Source organism: Pecten maximus, chromosome 10 (genome assembly GCF_902652985.1).
Source record: "Pecten maximus chromosome 10, xPecMax1.1, whole genome shotgun sequence".
NCBI classification, from domain to species: Eukaryota; Metazoa; Mollusca; class Bivalvia; order Pectinida; family Pectinidae; genus Pecten; species Pecten maximus.
The window spans coordinates 11,060,778-11,079,697 of NC_047024.1; the positions used below are offsets into that span (position 1 = coordinate 11,060,778).

At 35.5% G+C, this 18,920-nt stretch overlaps 1 protein-coding gene across 8 annotated transcripts in view; it reads left to right on the plus strand.

Annotated features, from left to right (window-relative positions):
- LOC117336006 (dihydropyrimidinase-like) overlaps window positions 1-18,920 on the plus strand; it is a 97,283-nt gene that overhangs the window by 63,558 nt on the left and 14,805 nt on the right. For 6 of the 8 annotated variants that reach the window (XM_033896320.1, XM_033896319.1, XM_033896318.1 and 3 more), the window contains 3 exons: window positions 11,307-11,401; window positions 12,323-12,396; window positions 14,312-14,422. In XM_033896320.1, coding sequence (XP_033752211.1) covers window positions 11,307-11,401; window positions 12,323-12,396; window positions 14,312-14,422 — 280 coding nt within the window. Of the gene's footprint in view, window positions 1-4,400; window positions 4,509-8,433; window positions 8,620-11,306; window positions 11,402-12,322; window positions 12,397-14,311; window positions 14,423-18,920 lie in introns of those variants that run through there. The other 2 variants (XM_033896322.1, XM_033896321.1) reach the window with 2 other exon arrangements.

The window sequence follows — 18,920 nt, forward strand, 5'->3', positions numbered from 1 at the left end:
AGCTAGCTGTCACCACCCATAATACCACCTACATATAATATAACCTGTCCCCACTCTCACCCCTGATTTTGCTGTTCTCCGCTGGACTTCTATATCCCTGTACAAACCCTGTTTCATTATAACTTCCACTCAACACTTGTCACCACTGTATTCCAAATAATTAAACCCCATTCAATTTCTGAATCCCACTCCACTATTCCACCAACCTATCCCCTACACCCCATTCAACTTCGTAATCCCACTCCACTATTACACCAACCTATCCCCTACAACCCATTCAACTTCTGAATCCCACTCCACTTTGACACCAATTCAACCCATCCCCTAAACCCCATTCAACTTCTGAATCCCACTCCACTTTGACACCAATTCAACCCATCCCCTACAACCCATTCAACTTCTGAATCCCACTCCACTTTGACACCAATTCAACCCATCCCCTACAACCCATTCAACTTCTGAATCCCACTCCACTTTGACACCAATTCAACCTATCCCCTACACCCCTGACCACTCAAACTCATCCCTGTCCTCTAGCTCCTATGGTCTTGATCCAGAATGATTTCCTGTGTTACGATTTAAATATAATTGGTATGAAATGACATAAAATACATTGTATTGTGTTTTATTGGACTGTGGATATTGTATAAGCTATTAAGTGCTGACTGTAGTCTGTCTGTTACGTGAGTCACACATGTTTTTCCTCGTTACTTTCAAATGTCAGCTTTAAACTACTTTGTCAATAGATATAAATATATTGTGGATTGGGACAAGTCAGGACACCTGATAAATGCTTTTCTGATATCTATTCATATATATATATGTACGGTGTGTGTGTAATGAATGCATTTGAATGATTTCCATGGTAGAAATCAATAGAAGTTGTATTAAAGCCATCTATACCTTCTCCCCAATGACACCCTAGTACGTAATATATCAACATCTACATAAAATATAAGTGTGTAAAAGGACACAGGTGGAATCATTCAAAATCTGTTTATTGTCTTGTTTATTTGTACTGTATGTTGATAAAACCAGTGATTGTATTACAGTAGATTTTAATTATTCTCGCATTGGGACAAAGATTATCTTTTGTTCCATATCATTGTATCCGTCATTAATTTTTACTTACCTCCAGTTTATTGCAAATATTAAGATGTAGGTTTATGATTGAATGATTCACATCTATGTTTAATTTGATACATAATGGCATGTGATAAATTTACATTTGGCATAGGTATATAAAGATTTATTAGGTTTAAGGAATCTGTGAAAACAGAAAGTCCTAGCTTACCTGTCTCTACTGAATGTCTGTACTATACATGTGTAATTTGGCAGATGTTACTTTTGTGGAGCTAGGTGTGGACATGAACATTAAGACTCCGATATAGGTAACAGGCTGTTGAGATATACCGTACTGTAGACTAAGGATAAGGTTGGTACACATTCCCATTAATGCTCCTTAGAAAAATACCTTGGGTGATAAACAGGGCACCGGAAAATCAATGGGAGGCTCCCAAGGGAGCCGTATTAAAAGTTTATCTAAACCGAAGGAGGGTTCCATAAGGTTTTCCTCGCTTATCTTGGAGAGTGAAAGGGAAATAACTCATTTCAATATGATTATCTCCTTAGATGAAGCCCATGTATGGTAGTTTTATGATCTCATTTGTCCAGGCATTTTTGGCAGAATCCATTTATACAGCTATATAGGAACTGATGAAAATTTCCAATTGTAAGAATCAAGTACCAAAGTTGTTTCATTCACAGAGTTAAATCACCTTTCTCATCAACATTTGGAACACAGTTATGAAAAGTTACAGCTATAAATAATCTTTGCCAAGTTAGTATAGATCTGCTTTTAGAATGTACGACTTTTGAAATGTACCGATCCAACAGGTAATTAAGATAGGACACAGCTTGGCACATCATTGCATTGCTGTTTGTACTATATATAGATTATGATGTGTTTGCAAGCAGACTAGACTTACATGTGTATCTTTAATAGCTATGCATAGTTAGCTTACATTGTGTGATATCTTGCAATTCGTTAAGTACTGACAACTCATAAGATTTTTCAAATGTTTGACCTACTATTGAAGTAAAGGTCAAATAACAAATTAAACTGTACATATGATTCGCATAGTAACGTTGTTGTAAGCAGAATAATAGTGCTGTCAGGGCTTTTCTGAGCTAGGGCTTTTTGGTGCCATTAATCATAGCCCTATTCCCAAATGGAATTATTTCATTTTAAAGCCAAATTTCCAATATTTGCAGTTTACTCATGGAAAAAACCTTTCCAAATTCAAAACATTTCTTCCCAAAATGAGACAAAAAGGCCAGGCCATATACCAACCCAGTGAGAAAGAGCCCTGGCTGTTCAACTCTTAATGGAAATAAACCCAGGAATTAGTAGATAGTGTTTATAAGTTTTCACTTCAGAAGTTCATATTTTTTGTACACTTGTGGTGATTTTAATTGTTTGGACAACTATAAGGTACAATATATGTATCTTAGTACTTCTGTGGCCTAATAAAGTCTGCTCATTTTCTTTAAGCTTGTACATCGAAATTTGATTTTCAAACATGAATATCATCTATATACACAGTATTGTTATAGATAGGCAGACAGGAAAGTAATAAGTTGTAATTTTATGTAAATTTATTTTTTGTATCAAATGTATTTTATGATTTTGAGGTTAATTTAGAGGCATCAAAAAAGGCATGAAAGACAGATTGAAATAATATAATCTTATGTCAACAATAATCTTGGAAATTTGCATAAAGATTTTAAAACTGTGAATCGGTTTGAATATATACTTTACCTTTAGGCATATGCATTGAAACTATGGTACTTTTATACCTACCAGTGCATAAATTATGGTAATTTTGCTTGAAGGTAGCATTAAACTTCCTACAGCCGTGTACCTGTGTGTGTAGGTGTGTTCGGGGAATACTCTGGAGGAGACTTGTACAGCTGTTACATGGATACATGTGTGTGATAAACTCTATATTTAAATAATGTTAGATATAGAGTTGAGTTTCATTGTAATATACCTCATTTAATGTTCAGATATAGAGTCGGATTTCATTGTTACCTCATATAGGTTTGGGTTCAAATAATATACAGTTCAGGAGTGATTTTTCTTCTTATTTAATTGACAAGGTATACATATCTTCAATGTATCTTGAAAATATAATGTTAAACAAAACAGGAACTTCTATTTGTTACAGATTAATTGAAATGATAATTATATCTGATATATATTCATCACTCTTATTATTATTAAGTATCCTATATATAAACTAATTGTCCTTCTGAATGTTACAAATTATCTTGATGAGGTTTCATGGCCTAAAGATCTTGTTCAGTGCATGCTGCTTTAATCTGCCAGGAGTTGCCCCCCTTGAATCTCTGCAGCAGTAACATGTATCCTACCAGCACACAAATGGCTGATGGTGCGGTGACACATGTGTTACCCATGGTTAATTTTATTGATTCAATGGTGACCTTATATCACTCTTGTGTGTACAATAAAGCTGTGAAATGGCTGACTATACATGTACAGTGATCAGGTAATGGATGACTCACGGCCATTGATGATCAGGTATAGATGATGCTGGCAGTGATAATCTGAGGTGAATGGGATAATGACATTCTTGTCTCACCATCTTGTGACCTTGCTTCCCCTGACCTTAGCTCTATTGTTCCATCCTGACATACAATGACCTATTCATATCCAATCATATCTAAATATAAAAATTATGATGGTTTCTTCTGACTGCATGCATGGAAAATTTCTAAAACACATCCTGTTAATCCTGTTGCCGACTCGGGACAGGGATACAGTGGTATTGATTATACAGATGTGTTGTAACGAAGTGCAGTGTAAATAACATACATTTTATTTTCCAATGATAATCTAAATAAACATTTTATTTTCTAATGATAATCTAAATAAAAGAAACAGTCATTGAAGCAATGCAAGCTCTTGTAATCTAAGTGAGCAATGACGACCAAACTCTGGTTGTCAAAACCAGAGAATTGTTGCAATTGGTGGATTTTTAAATTCATGAATATTTGTTCTCAAATGAAAAAGAACAACTAGAAATTAAAAATCAAAATAATGATTGATATGCTAAGCACAGAACAAATTCAATTCTAAATGTTATGTAAATATATATAAAGAACTGATCGACTGGTATGTCTGCATCTGAGGCTGACAGCATGGTCGAGATCTGCAGCATGGTACCAGCCTTGCCATGAGTCAGTGCCAGTCTAGATTGGGAGTGTTTGGCTGTGTCGAGACAGGAAAATGACAATCAATATGCATGTTTTATAATGTGCAGGGAAACTGAAATGTTTAACTGGAATTAAGTGAAGAATAACCGTTTGTGTTGGATTTAATTTAAAAGAAAATGTGTCTGTCTTTGGTCAAACATCGTTTGGCTAGTGTGTTAGTGAAAGTGAAAGAAGAGGCGAAGCCTGCATGTATGGGGAGTTTTGAGCCGGTAAGGAATTCAATAATACTGAAACATCATTATAACGATTAAAATTCAGTCTATGACAATGCATTATCTATGTATGCATGCAGTTCTAGAAATAGATATTTTCAATGTTAAAATCATTACATAATTTCATGACAGCCATCTTTTTCCAGCATTTTATTGTCAGATGGTGTGCAGCACATTTATTATGCAAATTTGTCCTAAGCGAGTATGGCACTACTTGTAGAAACCTGCATTCTATTGGCTCCTTCTAACCACTGTCCAGGGGTAAAAAATAGCAGGTGAAAGAGTTTGCAATCTCGAGATGCATTGATCAGGAGCTTGCAGTTCTTTTCTATCATGGTGTCTAGACAGTATTGATGTTGTATTCATTCAGCCATAGGTCCAATGATTGTCAGGTTCCCATGGAAACCACACCTTTATGTAATATCAGTCTTTAATAACAGTTGCAAAATTGCTGCGTTCTTTGTTGCACTGTATCTCACAAATTAATATTAGAAGAATTTTCCCCATGGTGTTTCATTTTAATGGTGCTTCATGCATTGTGTGACGAGATAGAAATCGCTGTTGACATACGTATGGAAAATTAATATGCTTGAGGCATGAATTATCTGTAAAATTTAAATGTTTCATTGAAATAATTTTTATATAATATTAAATTGGTATTCAGTTTTACAAGTTAGCTCTTGTCCCTACCACAGACACCTGTTGATGTATAACATACACAATTATCAGGCCTTAGGGTTGTACATGTATATAAACTTGTTTTAGAATCTTTGTCACATTTTATGACTTAATTCAAAGCATTCAGTTTTACATAAACTATATATTTGGCAATTTTTGACAACATTCATTTTTCATTTCAATTCATTTTTGCATAATCATCGATTTTAAACTAGTAAGCTAAAGTCTAGTTTAAAAATGAACCCTCCCTAAATTTAATACTAAACTTTTAAAATAGAGGAGGGGCTTATTTAAAGTTAAATACAGAACTAAAACGTTTACACAAGGGGAAGAGACTTATTTGAGGATATATACTGAGTACTTAACTTCAATACTAGTTAGGGGAGGAGGGCTTATTTGAGGATATATACAGTACTTAACTTCAATACTAGTTAGGGGAGGAGGGCTTATTTGAGGATATATACAGTACTTAACTTCAATTCTAATTAGAGGAGGAGGGCTTATTTGAGGATATATACAGTACTTAAATTCAATACTAATTAGAGGAGGAGGGCTTATTTGAGGATATATACAGTACTTAACTTCAATACTAGTTAGGGGAGGAGGGCTTATTTGAGGATATATACAGTACTTAACTTCAATACTAGTTCGGGGAGGAGGGCTTATTTGAGGATATATACAGTATAAACTTTTACAATTGGGGAGGAGGGCTTATTTGAGGAAATATACAGTATAATTTTTACACTAGGGGAGGAAGGCTTATTTGAGGAAATATACTGTGTAAACTTGAATACTAAGGGGAGGGGGGCTTATTTGAGGATTATATATTCTACTAAACTTTAATACTAAGGGGAAGAGGCTTATTTGAGGATATACACACGCTACTAAACTTTTACACTAGGGGAGGGGGGCTTATTTGAGGATATGTACAGTATAAACTTTTCACTAGGGGAGGGGGGCTTATTTGAGGATATGTACAGTATAAACTTTTCACTAGGGGAGGGAGGCTTATTTGAGGATATGTACAGTATAAACTTTTACACTAGGGGAGGGGGGCTTATTTGAGGATATGTACAGTATAAACTTTTCACTAGGGGAGGGGGGCTTATTTGAGGATATGTACAGTATAAACTTTTCACAAGGTGAGGGAGACTTATTTGAGGATATGTACAGTATAAACTTTTCACTAGGGGAGGGGGGCTTATTTGAGGATATGTACAGTATTAACTTTTCACTAGGGGAGGGGGGCTTACTTGAGGATATGTACAGTATAAACTTTTCACTAGGGGAGGGGGGCTTATTTGAGGATATGTACAGTATAAACTTTTACACTAGGGGAGGGGGCTTATTTGAGGATATGTACAGTATAAACTTTTCACTAGGGGAGGGGGGCTTATTTGAGGATATGTACAGTATAAACTTTTCACTAGGGGAGGGGGGCTTATTTGAGGATATGTACAGTATAAACTTTTCATTAGGGGAGGGGGGCTTATTTGAGGATATGTACAGTATAAACTTTTACACTAGGAGAGGGAGGCTTATTTGAGGATATGTACAGTATAAACTTTTCACTAGGGGAGGGGGGCTTATTTGAGGATATGTACAGTATAAACTTTTCACTAGGGGAGGGAGGCTTATTTGAGGAATATGTACAGTATAAACTTTTCACTAGGGGAGGGGGGCTTATTTGAGGATATGTACAGTATAAACTTTTACACTAGGGGAGGGGGGCTTATTTGAGGATAAATATGGTAAGTAGTTGGCCATCTTCTTCAGAATGACAGTGTTTCAGTTTATTAAAAAATATAATTATTTTCTTATGCTAAGAAAAAAAGTTACAAGCAACTTTCGTATTTCTGCTCACTGCTGTAGTATTAGTCTCTTTAACGTTCGTAAATTGCAATAGTCATGATCACATGACGTTCATATGATTGTACAATAATTGTATTGAGAATAAAAATCATCATTTGCAGGCAGTCAGTACTTACCGGATACTTAAATATAGGGGCCATAAATTCCATTAAGCTTGTCAGTTAATTCACATGCAAACATATTAATTGTAATCAGCAAACATATTATTTTATTTTGGAGAAGACAGGTTCCACATAAAGCAGGGTCAATACATAGTTAGGTAAGGAATAGTGACTGTCTCCGAGTCTGGTGGATATATATATGGTCGGATGTTACAGGATGATGCTAAAGTCACTGGTCGGTTAAACATCAGATTTGGTTGTATTCAATGTTAAAACTACAACAATTTGAAAGGCAATCAAAAGAATTATTAAATATTTTTTCTTTCAAGAATATATATGGTGACTACGTACTGTAATGGCAGGATTGTGGGTATTTAATAATGTGTACTACATTGTAGGATATATTTATTTGTTTCCCGACATAAATTGGCTGACTCTAAAGAATTAGAGACTTGTATATAATATGAAATTCCAGTTGATGTGGGTTATTTCTTTAGACCATGTCACTTGTTGGTCTTACTTGTACCTTTCACATCAGTGTAATTGTACTCCAGTCATTTCCTGTTGAACTAATATTCAGGACTCCTCACAAACAAGATAAGGATGAACTATTTACTAAAGCATTTGAAAAAACTGAATGATGAAATGTTTCTCCCTTTCAATTTGACTTGTCAACTGTTTCCTTATAATCTGAAAGCAGAACTTGACCTTTGTAAGCTTATATTATTCCACTGAGCTCTATGTGCTCTGCTCAGACTAAATAGAATCAGATACAAAAAGATGGAGAGTTTTTGTAGACAGCAGTACTGTTTGAGCCTGAATTATTGATTGATCAACCATTGATTAGTCAATATATTGTGTTTCCTGCATCAAACAGAAACTAGATAATCCTGCAGCGTAGGAAGGAACTCGGTGACGTTCAAGGCGCCACATATAACTGGTAGACACTATCAGATGTTGCAACAAAATCGTTAAAATTCATTTGGTGACTAATACATCTTCGATATTATAGTCCACAGCGGTGATCAGGCATCAATTTCTAAGGGCACCTGCCTTCACTGGCAATAGTAAGGTAGTGTGAGGCGCTCATGATGCAGTCACACAGGTTGCAGTTTCATTGGTAGCGTAGGAATTTCACAAGTAATAGATTCTGTGTCCGTAGGACTAACATATTTAGAAAACTGTTGTCCTAGATAGTGCCATATACATTCTGTTCAGTATTTATATGGATACGCTGAACCAGAGGAAGGATCAGACCAGTGATTTTGTGGTATAGGGTTGGTGTAATGTCTGACACTTGTGACACTTCTGATGACAATGGTAAGAAGGATGAGGTGATGGAGGTCATTCCCATGGAGACTGCAGACTCGGATACAGAGACTGCAGACAGTCCAAAGGATGGTGAGAAGGAGGAACACAAGTGTGAGGGATGGTGGTGTCTGTGTAAGGAACACATAGTGAGTTCTTCCTCATCATAATGTCAAGGTCAGAGTGAGTTCTTCCTCATCATAATGTCAAGGTCAGAGTGAGTCCTTCCTCATAACAATGTCAAGGTCAGATTGAGTTCTTCCTCATCATAATGTCAAGGTCAGAGTGACTTCTTCCTCATCATAATGTCAAGGTCAGAGTGACTTCTTCCTCATCATAATGTCAAGGTCAGAGTGACTTCTTCCTCATCAAAATGTCAAGGTCAGCGATCACCATCATATAGGCCTGTGGTGAGAATGAACTAGTCTATTTTGGTAACAATCTAGTATTAGTCTGGTATAAATTTGAGTTTTACTTTGGCGTGAACTACCTAGTCCACATCATTCTAGTGACGACTGGTCATTGTCTGTCAGTTTATTATAGTCAAATTTGGTTTAATTGTATAAACTACTGGTTTCCAGTCTTGTGTGGACTCTATTGATGTCTGTTTAGTTGGGTATGAAGTTGTCTAATTAGATTGGTGTAAACTTTAAGATTCATGTGAACTTATCCCTTGGTAAGTTTGGTGTGAACTGTCTATAGAGTTTGATGTAAAAGTGTAAAAATCTTGTCTGGCTAGTTGGGTGTGAAGTTGTCTGGTTAGTTGGGTGTGAAGTTGTCTGGTTAGTTGGATGTGAAGTTGTCTGGTTAGTTGGGTGTGAACTTGTCTGGTTAGTTGGGTGTGAAGTTGTCTGGTTAGTTGGGTGTGAAGTTGTCTGGCTAGTTGAGTGTGAAGTTGTCTGGCTAGTTGGGTGTGAAGTTGTCTGGCTAGTTGGGTGTGAAGTTGTCTGGTTAGTTGAGTGTGAAGTTGTCTGGCTAGTTGGGTGTGAAGTTGTCTGGCTAGTTGAGTGTGAAGTTGTCTGGCTAGTTGAGTGTGAAGTTGTCTGGCTAGTTGGGTGTGAAGTTGTCTGGCTAGTTGAGTGTGAAGTTGTCTGGCTAGTTGGGTGTGAAGTTGTCTGGCTAGTTGAGTGTGAAGTTGTCTGGCTAGTTGGGTGTGAAGTTGTCTGGCTAGTTGGGTGTGAAGTTATCTGGCTAGTTGGGTGTGAAGTTGTCTGGCTAGTTGAGTGTGAAGTTGTCTGGCTAGTTGGGTGTGAAGTTGTCTGGCTAGTTGGGTGTGAAGTTGTCTGGTTAGTTTGGTGTGATGTTATCTGGCTAGTTGAGTGTGAAGTTGTCTGGCTAGTTGGGTGTGATGTTGTCTGGCTAGTTGAGTGTGAAGTTGTCTGGTTAGTTTGGGTGTGAACTGTGTGGTAAGTTTGGTGTGAACTCGTTAAGTATTAGGTTAATGTGAAGTAGTCAGTGGTATTATGGTCTGAATAAGTCAGGTTCAGTTGGGATGGGTTACAGGTATTTGCAGCTAATTGGTCTAAACAAATCCTTGGGGTTGATTGGATATGAACATGCTGTACTAGGTTGTGGTTCAAGTCTAGATCTGCTGTGAATGATTCAGCATTATATCAGATGTGACCAGGTTTAGATAGAAGTGTAAACTGGTGAATCTGGTGGGAATTAGTTCATCTCTTAATTGAGTTTGATGTTGACCATACTTGTGTCCATTATAATATGTCAGCTTAACTATATATACGTGTTTCCATTTGTCAATTTGGTATGTACTACTCATTATCCTAACTGATGAGTCCAATATCAGTCTTATAACCTACAATAAATTGAAAAAATTTTGTCAACCTACAACGTAAAATTAATGACTAGTTTGGCTACAAGTGTACATACAGTTGATGTATAATAATACAAAATACGGGGAGATATCCGATATTGTCAAGAGATCAACAACATCTGCTGCCTGTGAGTGCATGGTTACACAATTACAATAACTATACATGGAAAACATCCGATGGTGTCTTCATAAAACACCTCAGTTCATCTGATCAATAATGCTGAACATACAAGTTCAACTGTTTTCACAGCCCCTGTGTGTGAACATGTGACTTTGAAAAAAAAAATCAGTGTCATTTGCAGGTGTTGGATGTACTTCAACAGAACACAGTGATATCACAAATCAACAGTAGGCCTGCATGGGTACAATTTACTGTAAAAAAGGGGAAAAAAGACTTCCATCATAGCATCACCAATAATCAACTTCATCAAATATGAAATTTAGTTTTTTCCCCTATATGTGTCTCAAAAACTTCATGATAACACACTGATTCATTGTGTGACGACCATATCAGTAATTTTTAATTGGGGTGCAATTATATATACAGATGTAATTAATGATTCTTCCCAAAGTGATAGTAGACTTTCATATTATAGGCTCAGAAACCTGTGTAGTCCTGTGTCGGGGTTGTTTGTGATGATGATACACTTTATATAATATTGAAATGAATTCAGAGTTCAAGATCAATATCACAGTGGCCAGCTTTTGAAATGAAATTTCATTTATACTTTTGAATTGTGCATTCATAGTTTCTTCAATTCTTAAAAGAAATATTGAAGAAAGCTCAAGTAACATCAATGCAGGTGACTTAATCCTAAAATGGGAATGAATTGACTTTTATTGAAGTGATTTAAATGGAATAACTTAACCTGAGATAATTGGTACAATATCTGATAACTAATGTAAAGTGTGCTTTAATTACCATTCAGTATTAGCTCTGCATTTGATAGGAAATGTAATTGGATCATCTGAATTCTGAGATTTTCCGAATTTTGTATTTTGTAGAGTGCACAGTCACGGCTGTTCCTTAAAGGAGGCAAAATAGTTAACGATGATCAGTCTTTTGATGCAGATATCTATATTGAAGATGGAATTATCAAGTAAGTATAATAGCTAGTTGGTTTCTCTCATAAGCTGTTTAAAACAATTGATTGATGGTGTTATTATTACTACTGAAACCTACACAGTGTGTATACCAAAACTATATAAATACAGAAAACAAAATACATATTGACACTTACAAAAACAACTGAAACAAGAAATATCTTAAAAAAAGATAAACGGCATAGTTTTAATGCTGGTAGTTATAATGTAAAACTGCTGGTGAAATAAATTAACGAACTAATCAATAAATGCGTTTCAGCACGAATAACAAAATTATATCAGTTTGCATAATTTTTGGTGATAATAAGACTGCATTTGAATCAGGAATATAATTTTATTAATGTGTCATTTGAAAAGATACATCCACTTATTCAGCTTGCATGCAATCTTAATTTTGTTTTGAATTTAACTGCATATCTGCATTTTGCATTTACCGCTACATTGACCAATCACATACTTCATCTTGACCAGTAACGCCACCTGTCGCGTCATATCCGGGGCCAAAAGAAATTATACGGCTATGCCGAAAAACCCCACAAAACTTTAATGTATTAAATCATTGTACATGTGTAGTAAAACACCAAAGACAGTAATATATATTAAAACATTACACACTGTAATAGTAGTGTAACAAAAGTAGTGGTATCATTTGTAATTTAACATGTTATCCAGTGTATTGAACATTTTTGTAATTTACAATAATTGGTTTACAGTGTAATTAGAATATCATACAATTTGTATCAAAACTAAACATATTGTAACAAAATGTGATGTTACCATTGGTATTGTTGTTTACCAATTACACAAAATATTGGTCTTAGCAGATGGTAAACATTCTATAATTTAATTGTTGAGTTAATTAATTTGATAGTCCTGTTGACAACTTTAGACAACCAGTGTATGCTTGTCATTTTCAGACAGGTGGGTAACAATCTCGTCATTCCTGGGGGATCACGGACGATTGACGCCCGCGGCAAACTCATTATACCAGGTATGTTCTACAGGTGATTCAGATATCCTAGGTGTTGGTATGAACAAATGTAAAGACAGAAACCTAGTTGGACCCTATGTTGTAGGATTTGTTTGTGTGTCCATCAAATCTTTATTTAGGTGTCTTTTGTTATAATTTACTGAGGCATAAGTTAATTTGATACAGTGATAAATGTCACAAATTCCTCATGCATAGGTTTGTCTGCTCTAGAGATACGCGTGTAGAACAATACACCTCGAGATCCATATCTTATAACCTCTGATCCAGGTCGTTTATATAGCAGTTTATCGCATGACATTTAATGCTGATTTTTTAAAACATACAACAGGAGTTCAGTTTAGTTGTATTTGATTGTGTACATATTCCACCTTAGATAAGAGACTGTATGTAGTAAAACCCTCCACAACAAGAGTTCAGTTTATAGTTGTATTTGATTGTGTACATATTCCACTTAGATAAGAGACTGTATGTAGTAAAACCCTCCACAACAAGAGTTCAGTTTATAGTTGTATTTGATTGTGTACATATTCCACTTAGATAAGAGACTGTATGTAGTAAAACCCTCCACAACAAGAGTTCAGTTTATAGTTGTATTTGATTGTGTACATATTCCACTTGGATAAGAGACTGTATGTAGTAAAACCCTCCACAACAAGAGTTCAGTTTATAGTTGTATTTGATTGTGTACATATTCCACTTAGATAATAGACTGTATGTAGTAAAACCCTCCACAACAAGAGTTCAGTTTATAGTTGTATTTGATTGTGTACATATTCCACTTAGATGAGAGACTGTATGTTAGTAAAACCCTCCACAACAAACCTAACTGTATACTTCTGTCACAGATGGTGTTGGTACATCTCCTATAAAATTCATTAGATATCATATTAATTGATCATCTTCAGAGATATTACTGGTACCAGTTGGAAAAAGAAGAAGGGATAATATAGTACTCATGATATCAGAATTAGTCCTGCCATAATTTCATTCACAGATCTAGAGCATATAGTCTCCTGTACTAGTGCTGTTTCATTTTTAATATTTGGGAAAAAAGGCTATTTCCATATTTGGAAATAAAGGCTATATGGAAATAAAGGCTATTTGGAAATAAAGGCTATTTGGAAATAAAGGCTATATGGAAATAAAGGCTATTTGGAAAAAAAGGCTCTTTGGAAATAAAGGCTATTTGGAAATAAAGGCTATTTGGAAATAAAGGCTATATGGAAATAAAGGCTATTTGGAAATAAAGGCTATTTGGAAATAAAGGCTATTTCTATATTTGGAAATAAAGACTGTTTCCACGTTTGGAATTAAAGGCTATTTCCAAATATGATGTTCACTAATTAGGAAGGATATCTCTGTATCAAGGAAGACTACAACCGTTTGAAACAGTAGGAGTGTTGGTTAATTCTCCTTCCTCATATATAGTTTCTTATTTTCAATATTTGTGTGTGCTTCTCAAGAAGGCATTCACATGCCATAGTAAGTTTACTTTGATCGATTTCTTGGCTTTTGCCATTTATAAGACAAAAGGCTTTTGTTGGCATATCTGTTATATTGCATCACCTAGTATTTATACTGATTTGTATACGTGTATTTGTGTGTGTATGTCTGAGAAGACAATTGTGTCACATTACCAGATGTATGTCACTGCGACCTATATTTTGACCTCTGAATGAACTTACGTCTGGGGCGTATCAATTGTTTTTCATGTTGAAACTTCAAGATTGATGTTTGGATATCCCCTTGATCGGATCTAATGTTTTTTGCTTTAAGCTTGCTATAACATTATATGTAGACATTTAAATGATTTATAATAATCAGTGTTGTGTAATAGTCAGTGTTGTGTTATATATAAGTGTAATTACATCTATATTACTTTAAATAAATATTGTATAATACATGCATATTTCAGGCGGTATTGACACACATACACACATGCAGTTGCCATTTATGGGAACATTTGCCGTGGACGATTTTTACAGTGGAACCAAGGCGGCTCTTGCAGGAGGGACAACCATGATCAGTAAGTGACTGAACTCTTCAGAAAGAAGGGGATATTAGTGACCTGAATTCTTCAGAAAGGAGGGGATATTAGTGACCTGAACTCTTCAGAGAGGAGGGGATATTAGTGACCCGAACTCTTCGAAGAGGAGGTTATATTCGTGACCTGAACTCTTCAGAGAGAAGGGGATATTAGTGACTTGAACTCTTCAGAAAGGAGGGGAGATAATCACACCTGACAGTCATGATCAGTTAGTGACTGAACTCTTCGGAGCGGAGGGGATGTTATCAAACATAGTAGCCAGTCAGTTAGTGACCTGAACTCTTCAGAGAGGAGGGGATATAATCATACATAACAGTCATGGTCATTTAGTGACCTGATGAGGGGATATTATCATACATGACAGTCACGATCAGCTAGCCTATAGAGTAGGGGAGATAATTAAAAACTGTTCAGTATGCTGTGGACAGAATTGTTGAGAGAGAACAGGAGAAGACCCTAGATTAATGACATGGTAGGCTGAACTTTCTATAGTATCCAATAATCATGTCCTGGAGCTTTATGTTTGAAACCTCTCCAAATTTTCATTTCATTTCAACATATTTATTGGAAAACAAATGGATTGAACATCAGGCTTAAGCCTATATTAAAGTTCTCTCCATAACTTATTACATTTATTTCAAATAATTAGTATCCAGTTATTAGTCAAGAATGGAAAGTATTGTATATGTATATAGAAAGAGTATTTGTGAATAATATATAATGATAATCTTATGTATTTTTAACGTCAGGATGCCTTTGGCACGTGCCGTTATAGTCGTGGTGGGTAAATGTTGTTAGTGACACTTTCGTTTCCGGCTAACAATTCCTCTTTTCTGTCATACAAATGATATACATCCACAGCCTAAAATTTAGTTCCTATTTTGACAGCAATTATTGACACGATTTAACTGATGGTTCCCGTGTTTACTGCAATTATTTAAAATGAAATATGAATGTTTGGTGTTCTATACTATTTTAGAGTATAAATATAAACATTTTCCTCGTCAGTATATGCAATTTTGTTGGCGTAGGATTACGTAGTTCTGTCTCAATCCTGCCTTGAAAACGAAAGTAAAAAATCAGTTTGATCGTCGTGGAAATTTACACGCATTCACAGGGAAACTATCCACATGTCTTAGACTCGTATGTTCATCCTGAGTTCATTGCAGGAACATTTCATATAAGCCCAAAACCAACCCTATTTTACGTATTCAAATGCAGCCAAGCATTCCACGAGATAACTTCAGCTGTCACGTGACTCATCACTAATCGTACACAATTTATTGCTACCATCTCGTACACACTTATTGTTACCATCTCATACACACTTATTGTTACATCTCGTACACAATTTATTGCTACCATCTCGTACACACTTATTGTTGCCATCTCGTACACACTTATTGTTGCCATCTCGTACACACTTATTGTTACATCTTGTACACACTTATTGTTGCCATCTCGTACACACTTATTGTTACATCTCGTACACAATTTATTGTTACCATCTCGTACACACTTATTGTTACCATCACATACACACTTATTGTTACCATCTCGTACACACTTATTGTTACCATCACGTACACACTTATTGTTACCATCTCGTACACACTTATTGCTACCATCTCGTAAACACTTATTGCTACCATCTCGTAAACACTTATTGCTACCATCTCGTACACACTTATTGCTACCATCTCGTAAACACTTATTGCTACCATCTTGTACACACTTATTGCTACCATCTCGTAAACACTTATTGCTACCATCTCGTACACACTTATTGCTACCATCTCGTAAACACTTATTGCTACCATCTTGTACACACTTATTGCTACCATCTCGTAAACACTTATTGCTACCATCTTGTACACACTTATTGCTACCATCTCGTAAACACTTTCTGTACCACCGAAGTGTACACATGCTATACTGGTCATTCAAGTCTGAGGAAGATAACTAGAGCTGTTATCAAATGTCACTAGCAATATCTTTATTGGTTGTGTTAGATAACCTTTTATATAGCTATCCAACCTGAAAAATATGTTTCATGGCATAAATGGGTGGTATTATATATATCTCATGATGTCATGAGAAAGTTTTAAGCATGACAGATTGGTTATGACAGATATTTTTTTGTGAATCACTGGAAATAAAATCCCCATTTTCTTATCTGTAGCATAGCCAGTGATCAGACTACTGTCTGTCTTTAAAATCATTATGTTAATTGTGGTGGAATGTGTGGGTGTATTGGTGTGAAAATGTGTCTGGATTATTATAATACATCAAGTGAGATATGCCCCGCTTGTGCAGCACATCAACTTCACTGGCATGATTCAGAAGGGTGACACAACTGACTCTGCAACGTAACACTAAGTTGTTCTGAATCAGGGCAGATCGGTGCCAGAATTTCTTCATGTTGCAGCTATCTCCTGATTCAAGTTTCATTTGAATTGATTATATGAAGCACTCTCCATACACAAACAATAGGCAATAGGCTAAATTATGTTTGAGTGGAGTGGGGGTGTGATCACAAGGCAAACCATGAAGAATATCGGCTAGATTATGTTGGGGCAAGGGAAATCACAAGGCATTACGCATGGAATATAGGCAAGAAGATAACTAGCAGGGGCGGGGATATGTGGAGTGAACCTTTTGCGAGATGCAGAAATCATTCTCCCAATCCAGGAGGGATATGATAAATCATACAAAAGTACTAGTGCCATACCTTTTACTGTAAGTAACATCTAACGTGTCATCTGACACATATATCCACCTTATCTCAATTCTGAAGAGATACAAACCCGGAAATGTGACAATAAATGTCAAATTTTGAAGGAATTCTGGGAAGATAAACATCATAATGTTTGATTTCAAAATTTCACTTATAATAATTTAAGGCATTAATGCTTCAATATATAAAATATTAAATTGTAAAAAAGATGGGAAATTTAATGTTCTCTTTACTTGTGATTGTGAAAGACTTTTTTACTCAAGGTAACAGTGAAAGCATGAACTTTTCAGTATGAAATGTTAAATTGTGAAATAGATGTACAAATTTTAATGTTCTTTTTTTTTAACTTTTGTTGGTGAAAGACTTATTTTTATTTCAAAGATAACTGTGAAAGCATGGAAGAGATTCTCACTGATTGTGTTTCAAAGAAATGATAAATACAGGTCGTCCATCATTGAAGTAAAACTGACTTATCAGGGAAATCAGTTGATTTTGTTTTGATAATGTCAGGGTTTACTTTATCTACATGACATCACAAAGGGATGTACGTTGTTCATTCAGAAAAAAAATGACTCGTAGGATTCATTTTGAAAAGCTGAATAGCCTATAAATTGTATAACCTATATCTGTTGTGATGAGGGTGAGTGGTAAACATTAGCCTACTATGGAGATATTTATAATGGTGCCACACATATTGTTATATAGATTAGGCACACCTGTTCTACTTCACATTTACATGTTGTTCCCCTCCATTAGTAATAGTTCACTGATAGAGCATGCCTCATTTTCATACTGGATCTGTATGGGCTAAAAGTGTTACAACCTGACAGTAGGGATTCTATAGGGATAGGACAGAGGGGAAATAGACGAGGAAATGTTACATAGCTGGTCATTAATCCTGTAACATATCAATCATTGTAGAGGATTTACTGGCAATGTTACAGGGGAACACAGTAGTCGGTCAGATATGGAAAATACATCATCACACCAGTTGGATATATACCCGGTAGTTCAAACTAGTGTAAGTCTGAAGTCATATGATTTAAGTCGTTTGTGCACATACAATTTTTTAATTGAAAAAAAAATAAACATTTTTTTTCAACATGTTTGATAATCTGAACAAAAGCTTCTGTAAATTAACTAAATGTATGGGTGGAATTTGACTGATACACTTTTGAAGGATATATATGAATTTCAATACAGAAACTATCAATAATTTTGAACTGCTGTAGGTTAGGGTTGGTTCAAGTGTGAATGTTGTATACCATAGATCGAAATGCAGGCAATTTAAGTCGATAGAATAGACAGATTCCTGCTCCTGGAATAAAACCAGCTAAGAGATTCCCGACTTATGTGTGGAATATAAAAGACAATACGTAGACAGAACTTTTGTAGTCCATTAACGAAAATGCTGATTCAGCAGAAATGCTGGACTGGTAGTATTCTGTTCTATATGCCAGGTATTGATCAATTTTACCGTATGATTCAGAGCCTGAGTGGATCGTAACCTCAGCCGTCACATGTTGTAGTCGGTCCTAGTCTCCCGACTGTTGTAGCGATTAGCATTGTATTGTAATGGGTGTGGTTGGCAATAATAAAATATTTTTACAAAAAATATGATACAACAGAGGCTGTAAAACTGTTACACATGTGTCAGAGCCGGTCCTGATTGCCTGTACATTTAATCTATTTCTACCAGATGTGGAAAAATATCCTGTAGAGATTGTATTGTGTATATTA